The 12,353-nt window shown below is 38.5% G+C and overlaps 1 protein-coding gene across 1 annotated transcript in view; it reads right to left on the bottom strand.

Moving 5' to 3' along the window:
- LOC106063140 (uncharacterized) overlaps positions 1-12,353 on the bottom strand; it is a 150,076-nt gene that overhangs the window by 4,662 nt on the left and 133,061 nt on the right. The window contains exons 16-18 of the mRNA XM_056037516.1: positions 6,314-6,497; positions 4,021-4,172; positions 864-1,022 (exon numbers count right to left, since the gene is read on the bottom strand). Coding sequence (XP_055893491.1) covers positions 864-1,022; positions 4,021-4,172; positions 6,314-6,497 — 495 coding nt within the window. The remainder of the gene's footprint in view (positions 1-863; positions 1,023-4,020; positions 4,173-6,313; positions 6,498-12,353) is intronic.

Genomic DNA, 12,353 nt, shown 5'->3' with positions numbered 1-12,353 from the left:
TCAGCGTCCTTGACATTGTTTAGTTCATCGCGAAAATTCTCCACTATGACCTTTCAGCACTGTCTATTCAAATTTGTTAGTAATCTCCCTTGTAACACACATTTATTTCTATTATTTAGTTGACAACAGTGATAGTTCACTCGAGCGTCCTTGACATTGTTAAAGTTTCCTAGTTCAAAATCTCTACCACTCTCTCTCTCTCTTTTCTTTTACATTCTTCTTTAAGTTTTGTTTGGCTAATGACGTAGGTGTGATAATACAAAACTAGGACAGTGAAAGGATGAAACAGAAACAACTCAAGCAAACGTAAAGAAACTTGTACACAAACACAAAAGAGTGGGTTACATTTATAACACACGAATATTCTAATTTGATTCGAGTAGCACCATTCAGTAAAATAACTAAACTAAGAGATACTTCAGGACAGAAGAATAAAAAGTAAAGTAGCTATAATACATAAAACATTAAACTTGTGTCTAAACCATAACTTACAAATAGAAAAACAAAACCTAATGACATACTCAGTATAGACACAAAGATAGAGAGGCACATTTCTTATTCCATACGCTAGAAGAAAGTCATACAAATGCTCATTCTTCCCTAATGCCATTAGAGAATGGAATGGGTTGCCTGAAGCAGCCAGGAAAACTAACGACTTAGCAGAGTTTAAGTCATTGATTAACATGCATGACTAGATTGACACATGAAATGCGTAGGACGTAATTATCTTCTTTTTTTTTTTGAAGTAGCGTCTGTGCTATATAAGATAAGACATAATTAAATTAACAAGCTAATACTAATATTGTTAGCAGCTGATTTCTCAACTTCTAACTACTCCATTTGGACTCATTACTTTAAAGTACCTCAACTAACTCTCTCTTGTAGACCCTGTTCTGTACTTCCGCTCTGTAATAAATCTCTTTCCGGTCATCGAAGACAAATCTCCTGGTATTAGAGTTGTCCACTAAAATGCCAGTACATGCAATGACAGGGTTCCCGCCAGATGTTACCAGAGCGTAAATCTGTGGTGTTTGGAAGGTTAAATGAAACAAAAAAATAGAAAGTCAAAAGTCGCTTAGAAGGAAAAGTTTGTCACAGTTTGTTAGTCAAGTTAATCAACTTAAGTGTGAGGCCGATTTTTAGAGAAATACGGTGGGGTGACTGTGTGATTGTGGTAATGGCTTGTATTTGTATGTGTTTGTTTTTAGAGTAAGTACAATGAAACCAAAGATATGCGTAATAGACGCACACAATGTCACAGACACACTTAAACACTGAGACTCTCACAAACACACAGACAGAATCAATATCACACAGGCACTTAAACAGATATGCACTCATATGCAAACACACTTACTCTGAGAGAGACGCCAACACGCAAAGACACACACACACAAGCACACAGAGACGCCCACATGCAGACACACTCATAAAGATACACACAGATACACACACACACAATCACATTAATAAAAACACAAGAGATTCTCACACATAGAGACACAGAAGCACACCGTGACACGTACACAGAAACTTACACACAGACACACATAGACAAACCTACTCACAATTGCATACAAACACACAAACATCTGCCACGTTGAAAAGAGAAGTTACTTTGATTCCCTGTAAAGACTTTAATTACACAAGTGCCAGCGAAAGTAAGTTACAGTCAGATATTCGTGTTCTTGTACACTTTACAACCAAACCATTACATGAGCAAGTTATTATAATTTTTATTGATTAATATTTGGTATTATGCGTTGGACATACGTTCAGAAACTTCCGGCAGAACGGAAGCGATGATGTCGGGATTTGTTCGAACCATCGAAATAACAGTTCTTGGTAGCCTACATCAATAATACCACTCGGCCTGAACTAAAACCAAACCAAAACCTGAATTTTAATTGCTACCTAACCCGAACTTCGCTTCTGCCAAACGAATCGAAACTTCTTTACGAGCGTAAAACATTCAGACTGCTAAGACTATTAAGCAGTGTGACTCCATGAGAATTCTCTAGTTATTCGAAGCATCAGGTCAAATTGAAGAAACTGGATCTAGGTTTATTAGTTAAAGAAAAAAAAAGGGAAAAAATCATGAGATATAGAATTGTTTCGCTATCTCCAGTTCTCATATTTTTAATGCCCGCTACACCATCCCATAAGTGACGTCGGTCTGGGCCGGTCTGAATCGATGGGGCTGTCTAGATTTAATTATATCAAAGAGAAAGTCTATTGACTGGAAGATTTCATTGTTAGTCAATAGATGACCCAAATCTAGACACAAAAGGCTCTCCGAGGCGTCATTGACACTGGGCCTGTCTAGAGACGTGTCTATTTAAAGGGTACAGGTCTAAAATTATGGGATATATTCAGCTAGATGATCATTATATATAGTGTACTAGTAGGCAGGGTAATGGAACGAGAATATAGAGTCTCTAGAATAATAGAAGGAAAGAAAGAGAAGAAAACAAGAGAGAGAGAGCGAGAGAGAGAGACCAAGAGAAACAACAGAATACTTGGGGGGGGGGGGTAACTAGATAAACAGTACCTACACAAAGAGAGACAATGGAACTAACAGACACAGATACATACTGAAACAACTCACGCTCACATATACAGATGAAATGTTGTTTAAATGCTAGAATGGAGATGACACATTTTAAGTCCATATGTGTATGACCTACAAAGCTTCCTCATAATTCACAACAAGGCCGGTCTTAGGTATAGGCCAACTATGCAGCCGCCAAGGGCCTTCAATAGGTGTGAGCTTCGCAAAGGAAAAAAAAAAATGGAAGAAAACTTAGATCCGATCTGAAACACATTAGAGCACTGACTCTACGATTTACTAGTCTAACACTGTCTCTAGCACGGAAACTGCTGCATAGGAATTTCAGTTATTTGTCACTTGGATATTGACAGGAAGTTTCTAATGAGTTGTGTAACTTTGTTTATTTATTTTGTAACAGTCTTGTTTCGTTTTCTTTTTCTTCTATTTGAGGCCCCCCAATTCAGTTCGCCTCGGGCCTTTCGGCGCCCTTGAGTCCACTCAGCTCTAACGGGTACCTGACATTAGTTTTGGGAAAAGTAAAGGCGGTTGGTCGTTGTGCTGGCCACATGACACCCACGTTAACCGTAGGCCACAGAATCAGATGACCTTTACATCATCTGCCCTATAGACCACAAGGTCTGAAAGGGGAACTTTACTTTTTTTGTTTACAGGGCCTCCAATTACGCAATAAATAGAACTATCCAGGACTAAAGACGATTATTTAGTGATTTGGTTTGTGACGTTCTGTGAACGTAACGAAAGAAACTCATTTTTTTTTTTACTTATGTTCAATGTCTAGGTTACAAACGTTTCTGAAGAGAAGATTCAGTTTAACGTCCCCAAAGTCCTCATCAATATGTGAAACAATATGTTAGAAACTTTTGAGGTTAAATTGAAAACGGATAAAGGAAGTAGTTGAACAAAGCATGTATATGTCTTTTCTGTCCATTAATTAGCTGGAAACGCAAACAGAAAAACTAAATCACAACATCATGACATCATTAAATCACACTAAGTCAGAAAATCACATCACATTGCATCAAATCAAATCAAATCTCATCACATCACATCAAATCTCATCACATCAAATCTCATCACATAAAATTAAATCACATTACATCAAATCACATCAAATCTCATCACATCACATCAAATCTCATCACATAAAATTAAATCACATTACATCAAATCACATCAAATCTCATCACATCACATCAAATCTCATCACATAAAATTAAATCACATCCAATCTCATCATATCAAATCAAATCACATCAAATCACATAGTAGTTTTGTTAAGCTGAATCTTCGAAAAAAAAACCTAGATGATACTTACTATTAGGACAAAGATCAAATAGAAAAGTTTAGAAAGGATTTATCTTCAGAACAAAAAAAAAATTACTGAAACAGTTTAAAAGGAACTTACCTTTGGAACAAAGAGCAACTGAAACAGTTTAAAAGGAACTTACCTTTGGAACAAAGAGCAAACAAAGAGTGACTGTTGTGGACAAAAACATGAAGGATGACTCCATGGCATAGGCCAGAGTGGGCTGGCTGGACAGGATATTTGAGATGACCACAACACTGACCGACATGATTACCACATTATAGACATTTAGACCTGAAAGTCATTAACAAATTCTTTACCATAGATAGAGTGAACATTTTAATTAATAAACACTATACAAATGATGATCGCCTAGAGACTGCACGCGGGCTTCTATTATTGACAGGGAAATAAAAAGGTCTGTACATTTTCTTATAGACTTAGAACGCAGAGACGTAAATGGCAGCAGAAAAATGTGTAAGATACAGTCACGTGGTCAGTGTCTTGTGATCATCTGTTTCTTGTGATCAGTGTCTTGTGATCATCTGTTTCTTGTGATCAGTGTCTTGTGATCATCTGTTTCTTGTGATCAGTGTCTTGTGATCATCTGTTTCTTGGGATCAGTGTCTTGTGATCATCTGTTTCTTGGGATCAGTGTCTTGTGATCATCTGTTTCTTGTGATCAGTGTCTTGTGATCATCTGTTTCTTGTGATCAGTGTCTTGTGATCATCTGTTTCTTGGGATCAGTGTCTTGTGATCATCTGTTTCTTGGGATCAGTGTCTTGTGATCATCTGTTTCTTGTGATCAGTGTCTTGTGATCATCTGTTTCTTGGGATCAGTGTCTTGTGATCATCTGTTTCTTGTGATCAGTGTCTTGTGATCATCTGTTTCTTGTGATCAGTGTCTTGTGATCATCTGTTTCTTGGGATTTTCTCTCCCGAAAGTCTCTCTGTCTTTCACATGTTGTCAGTGATAGGGGTTTAAGTGTCTCAAGGATCACATAGCAGTAATTTGGCAGTAAATAAAACATACTGTAAGTCAGTCCTCACCATCCCAGGCCTACCACCATTTTTTTTTTCTTTCGTTTTCTATCTCTCTCCTTCTCTCTCCCCCACCCTCTCTCTATCTAACATGTTATCTATGTTCATCTTTCTTTTTTGTTCTCTTACTTTCTGACACATTCTCTCTTTTTCTGATTCGTTCTTTCTCTCTTTGACATTTTTCTCTATATATATCGTGACAAGTTAAAACCGTGACCGCTAAAAAAAAATTATCTAAACCAGTGTTTCCCAAATTGTGTTCCGCAGAGCCCTAGTGTTCAGCGAGGACTAAATAGGTGTTCCACAAACTATTGGAATAATTAATTAGTAGGCTACCTAATGAACAAGTGTCTACAAAAATAAGGAAAGTGTTCCGCTAAATACACAGAATGTGCGAAGTGTTCCGTTAATGAAAAAGTTTGAGAAACACTGGTCTAAACTAACTCTATTCTAAACACTAGTAAGACAACGTGTTCTCCTCTATACTAGTTGGTCAACGTCATCACTTCCCCCCCCCCCCACCCTCATACAGGGAAAGAGCTCGACCCTAACCTATGAAAATAGAGTGGCCAATCTTTATATATCTTGCATGTCATCTTCTCTAATCTAATCAAGACTCAAAAGTAAAGTAGCAATCATACATAAAACACTGAACCATAATCTTCAAATACAAAACAAAATTTAATAAAATACTTAGAAAGACACAAAGATAAAGGCACAGTTCTTGTCCCATATGCTAAGACAAATTTGTACAAATACTCCTTCTTCCCTAGTTCTATTGGAGCATGGATTGGGTTGCCTGAGCTAGCCAGAAAAAAACAGTGACTTGGCAGAATTTAGGTCATTGGTTAACATGCATGACTGAATGCATGACGCGTAGGACGTAATCATCTTCTTTTTTAAAGTAACGTCTGTATTATATAAGATAAGAAAAAGAATCCATCAAAGACTTTCCTTCAAAAAAGAAGCTAATTACGTCTCCATATGTCTACCTAGTCACGAATGTTAAGAGACTTAAAAACCTTGCTTAGTCATCGAATTTCATGGCTTATTCAGGCTTCGCTTTATTAGCACCAGAGAAGGAGGAGCCCTTATACGAATTAATCCTGGCATATGGAAGAAGAAATGGCCTTTATTTTTATCTTCTTCTCAGTTTTTTTAATTGTATGTCATGTTTACATCACACCACATCCACGACAAATAAAACCAAGACAAATTAAAAAAAAAAAAAAAAAAAAGAATCCTTTACACATTCATCATAAAATTCTGTTGGTTCATTGTTATCTTAAAGAAAAGAAAAACCCAGTCGTAAAGAGACATTTTCCCCTGCTACTGTGTAGCTTAAACTATTTTTGTCCTTATTTCCCTGTCCAATTTAGAATTCCCTGCTGACCTATATACTTGGAGTCATTGAGTGCAGGAATCTTGACACGTCGCGTCTCCCAGGCCATGTACACGCCAAAGATCAGCAGAAGACCCTTGTAGGCGTAGAATGCACCAAGCCACTTCTGTAAATGGCTGGAATGACATGTCGTCAGCTGTTCCTGGAAGATTAGATCTTCATCCTCTTCGGAAACCTGGCAGAATGTATACATCATTTAAAAGAATACATTTTTGTCTTCTTCAAAAGCTGGAATACATTATAAAATTGTATAAAAATTGATGTTAATTTCCCCCATTATTGTAGATATAGTTAAGTGTAATTATAGCTATAAATTAAAAAAAAAAAGCTTGTATCATTTCAATAATCCACTTCTTTCGTCTACTCTTCAAAACTGCAGGTTTAACCATGGTTTAACCAATAAAAGTAACACATTATGTTAGTATTTATTTTTTTAACTTCAAGGAGGATAAACTCATAACTTCAGTTGGTTCATTTCTCTATACAAAAATAATGCCGTGTTATACCTGATATTAAGGATATTATAAATAAAAGGGGCAAAGCGTCTTTTCGTCCACTTATATTATACAACTGTAGACAAATATGGCTACGTAAGAGTGGTAATGGGTATAAGTAATTCACTACTAATAGAATGCTTCCAATGGTTATGCGATGCTTCTAAAATAGTCTCTGACTTTCCACATGTTTTTGTCCCGCAGAACTTTCATAATTGTCAGAAGAAAGAGAAGAAAAGTGAGAAACTGGCATCAGGCAGGCGGGGGCTCTCATTCCAAAGCCCCACTGCCATGCGGCTATACTTAAACATTGGAATAACTTCGGGAGTCAACCCTAAGGAAAAGTCAGGAGCCCGCAGGCTTTTGTCAACTTGCAGCACAATGCTACACCCTGGCATAGCCTGCGACGCCACTGATCCTAAACTGTATCGGCAACTGCCGTTTCTTTGCGTGAAGAGGGGGAACTGATGTGTGGGCGACATCTTTCCGACCACAGCTAATGCCCAAGCATTCATCTCATTTCTATGAGATGACCCATAGTGGCTTCGCGACAGAATGGGGCCATGGTAGACAGATATCCATCTTTTAAAAACACTGCATTGAGAATTAACCAATTAATGAAGTGATCTTTCTGAAATTGGAATCGAATGTGTTGTCACGCAAGAAGAGTTTATATGCAAGTAATGAAAAAGTTCAAAATAAAAGATTACGTTTATAGTCTTGCTATTTTTAATCATGACGAAAGTGTGAGTCTATTGTAATAGCAAGAAATGAAAAAAAAAGTGTTTTAGAAGGTTATTTTTTTTTAATAATAATGAGAGAAAATATATGCGAAACAAAAATTTCCTTTCTTAACAACAGCTTAAGTTACATATTTTTATTTAAATAAAAAAAAACAAAGCTTATATCTATGAGGAATAAACGCAAAATCACTGCCATATCTCTAAATACTAAAAGGTATAACTCCATTTTTCTATATTAAAGAAAATAAATAAATTGCGGCTGGATGTAGTTCTGTCCATATGACACCCTCGTTAACCGTTGACCATAGAAACTAAAGTCCTTTAAATCCTCTGCCCTATAGCTTGCAAGGTCTGTAAGGGGATCGTTACTTAACATTAATTGATTCATTAATTAGCTAATTTTTGTATTGATTCATGTATTGTTATTGACTACGAATAATATACATACTCAGCCCCAAAGATCACCGTAAACCGACAGCCCCTTAATGTGGTAGACCACTTCACATATCTAGTTAGTATAGTATCAAATGATGCCTCACTTTCAAGGGAAGTTGATAACCGTCTGGTCAGGGCCAGTAGCGCTTTTTGACCCCCTTCAGGCGAGAGTTTGGCGGACCTAATCGCTACGTCTGCCTACAAAATTCAATGTCTACCAGTGGTTCTCTCAACCCTTCTATATGGCTCTGAGACATGGACAATATGCAGAAAACAACTAAGACTTCTTGTGCGCATTCACCAAAGATGCTCGCGCTCCATCATGGACATACGGTGGCAAGACCGCACTACAAACAGCGATGTGCTTGTATGTATAGAGGGACTTCTTTTGATCCGACAGTTACGCTGGGCAGGGCACATATCCCGTATGGGAGACGAACGTATGCCAAAAGCAGTCTTTTTTGGTGAGCTTAAAGGTGGTCGACGTAACAGAGGCGCCCCACGGAAACGCTTCAAAGACCACCTTAGGTGTCAACTTTCCTTGGCTGACATAGAAGAGAGAACCTGGTGGCATGCGGCCTCAAAACGGGACAGCTGGAGGTCACTCACGAAGGCCGCGGGATACACATTTGAGACCAAAAGAAAATCCTCTTCCGAGGACAAACGCAGACTTCGACAAGAAAATCTAAATCGACCACCTGCGGACAATGGTTATGCTTGCCCTGGATGTGGCAAAATATGTAGGTCACAGCTGGGGCTGCGCAGCCACGGAAAATACTGCATTCCTTACTAATATTCGGACTCGAAGACATGCCTTATTATTATTATTATGAATAATTGTGCAAAAATTTAACAGATCCGAGAATGAGATGTGGGAGAAATAGCAAGTACCAAGAATTTTACCAGACAGACAGACGGATTGAGTTGATATGATTTAATATAGGTAAGTGTTGTGTCAGTGCGATAGTTTGTAGGATCAATATATCTCACTAACATCATACTTAGATCTATCTAGCTCTATAACGACTGCGCAACATCCATCACTTAGACAAGGGACACAACTGACTTAATAGCCCTCGAGGTGTATTCTCTGTCGCTAGATGCTTCCGAAAGAGAGAGTCGGAAAGTTCTTACTGGGATGGAAGGAGACACATTGAAAACTCAAAGAATAGCCATTGCCGCGAAAAGAGAGCCTCTAGAGAACGAAAGCGGTTAAGGGCTTTGTCAGTGTCATTTCTGAAAAATCAAACATGTTTTGTGGAGACAGATATAATTTGGTAATTTTTGTCATCCAGGGGGGATGAGGGCTTTGCATTGTGGTTTTGTGCCTCCTGCTGGTGAGACCAATGTGAACCCAGAGTGTTTGGCTGCTCTCTGGGTAGGTGGAGCTAGGGTCATCGGCCATGCTGCTTTTTTTTTCTCTGATGCTTTTCTTCTGCCAGCGCTATTCTCTTGTCCTGTGCAGTTTGTGTGTCAGTTTTCACCGCGCTTTATCTTGTGCTTCCGTCTCACAGGAGGCAGTGTCCATGCTGAAGGCTTGCAGAGACCCATGGAGGGTATCCCTTTTGCTTTTTTTATCCACCTTGTAGGGCGTTTCCCTTTCTTTAATTGACCATAAAGGAGTCTTCCATTAAGCAGACGTGGCCTGCCCATCGCAGCTGGGACTACATCAAGATTGTGTGGATACATTGCAGGCCCGCTCTTCTAAGGACTTTAATATCAAGTTGTTTTTTCTTGCTATTTGACATTCTGTATTTTTGCTAAGACAGATCATGTGAAAGTGGTTCAGTTTTGTTTTGTTTTTGTGCATGTCGTCTGTATACTATCCACGTTTCTGAAGCATAGAGCAATGTAGGGAGGATGCCAGCTCGATAGAAAGAACCCTGATTTTGTGCTTGTGGTAATATCTCGTCTATTCCAAACAATATTAGTAAAGTCACGTTCCCCCTTTCAGATTTTGTGGTCTATAGGCCAGATGATGTAACGGTCATCTGTTTCTGTGGCCTATGATTAACAAGGGTGTCATGATGCCAGCACCACGACCAACAGCCTTTACTTTTCCCCAACTAGTGTCAGGTACCCATTAGAGATGGGTGGTCTCAGAAGCGCCCTAAGATCCCAAAGTTAAAAATCAGTCTTCACCAAGATTCAAACCCGGGACCCCAAGTTCGTAAGCCAAACGCTTTTGCGCATAACGCTCAGCCACCGCGCCTCCCAAACATTTGTAGTCAGTCTACCAAAATGATACACTGACCTTGGCGATACGCAAGTCGATTCCATTCTTCATGTTTTCGTTTCGGGAGTAATGTCTACGAGTTTGAGTTCATCAAATATAGTTTCGTAATGCCAACGTGTTCCCGTTACACATGTATGACATGTTGTTTTAAGATGTACTTTTAAATACCAGGATCAACTGCCAATATATCGCCCCATTCCTGAGTATATTTATTTCATCTAGATCACGTGATCGCTTACTTTTCTCATCGAGTTTTCCAAAAATTGTTGCTATATCTGAAATTGAATTGGATTTTTTTTTTATATGGCATCCAGACAGGGCGCCGAGGGAGGGAAGGGGAGGGTAATAGAGAAGTGGGTTGCGGGAACGGAGTGGTGGGGGGAAGTCTTTATTTCCCTGTATCGTCGCTTGACCAAGTTGACCAAAGTTTAAAGAAGCAGAAGTCAGGAAATTGATTAGTTGGACCAACCCGTGAATCCATTGGCTCTGATAGTGTGTTGGATTGGCGTAAATCCCAGCCCACTTCCGGTGACTAATACGATTGGTGGTATTAAAATTCAAGCAAGAAGGCGTTCTTGACACCACATTGACTTGTTGTGGCTACCTACTTGCCTGGTAGCCATGGCTTCATTTACGTATGTTAAATTAGTTGAGCACAAAAAAAAAAGTTTTAAGTCTGCGACACAGACGTCTCGACACAGACATCTAGATCTTCTAGTTAAATAATGACTACTGAACTAGCAGAAAAGAAAGCGACATTGTGACAGCTCGTGTTGCCCACTATCTCATCCTTTAGACATATGTACTAATGTACTCATTATATGCGCATAATGTACTAATGTACTCATTATGTGAGCATCATGTACTAATGCACTCATAATGTGAGTATCATGTACTAATGTACTCATAATGTGAGCATCATGTACTAATGTACTCATAATGTGAGCATCATGTACTAATGTACTCATTATGTGAGTATCATGTACTAATGTACTCATTATGTGAGTATCATGTACTAATATACTCATAATGTGAGTATCATGTACTAATGTACACCTAATGTACTAATGTATTCATCATGTAAACATCATGTACTAATGTATTTATCATCTACTAATGTATTTATCACCTACTAATGTACTAATCGTGTACACACCATGTATTAATGTAATCATCATGTATACATCGTTTAGTAATGTACATGACCGACTGATTTGGTAGTAAGCATTCCGGACTGCCGTTATGATGAGTTCAAACCCTGCCCCTGAAAGGCGGTTCAAGCTATTAACAATCATCTCTGATGAAACATTCGAAATTTTATAAAACAAAAAAAATATGCATAAATCATGTACTCATTATATGCACGTAATGTACCTTTATAAACTGGAGTTCACCATCGTTCTGTATTTATTGCAATTTGCAGGTTCGGAATCTGCTTTCCTAAAGTAAAAGTATGCATAAAAAGTAAAGTTTCCCTTCAGACCTTGTGATCTAAAGTTCAACTGTTTTTGTGGCCCGCGGTTAACGATGGCGTCAAGTTGCCAGCGCAACGACCAACCGCCTTTACTTTTCCCCAACTAGTGTCATGTACCCATTAGAACTGTGTGGACTCAGAGACGCGCAAAGATCCTGATATTAAAAATCCAAGACTTCACCATGATTCGAACCTGGGAACGCCTTACCGCTCAGCCACCGCGCCTCCTGCACATAACATTTTGTGAGAGCGTCTTCAAAATGTGCATGGAAACAAAGTCTAAAAAAGAGATGCCATAGCGTCTTTTAATCAAAATAATAGTGTCTTGACGTGGAATTTAAGGTTAGGGTTAGGGTTAGGTCGCTGTTGTGAAAGCAATTTAGGGAAGAGCTTATATGCAACGCTATTTCCTGGTACGACTGACTCACAGGGCCCGCCTTTGAATTCGTGTGTTACATTTAATTGTTTTTTCTATTGTTATTTATTCAACTTGCATCTTATGATGTTACAGTTGCTTCAATGTCGTTATACACCAGAAATACATTACGTAATTAAATTTTTAGTTTAGTATAAGGCAGGTTCTTTATATAAATGTCTAATATATATACTAGCCTGACATTACCCGCGGCCTGCGGGTCTAAGTTTGTGT

The sequence above is a fragment of the Biomphalaria glabrata genome, chromosome 8 (genome assembly GCF_947242115.1).
Source record: "Biomphalaria glabrata chromosome 8, xgBioGlab47.1, whole genome shotgun sequence".
Classification (NCBI taxonomy): domain Eukaryota; kingdom Metazoa; phylum Mollusca; class Gastropoda; family Planorbidae; genus Biomphalaria; species Biomphalaria glabrata.
The sequence above is the reverse complement of the archived record's forward strand: the minus strand, read 5'-3'. Positions and strand labels throughout refer to the sequence as shown.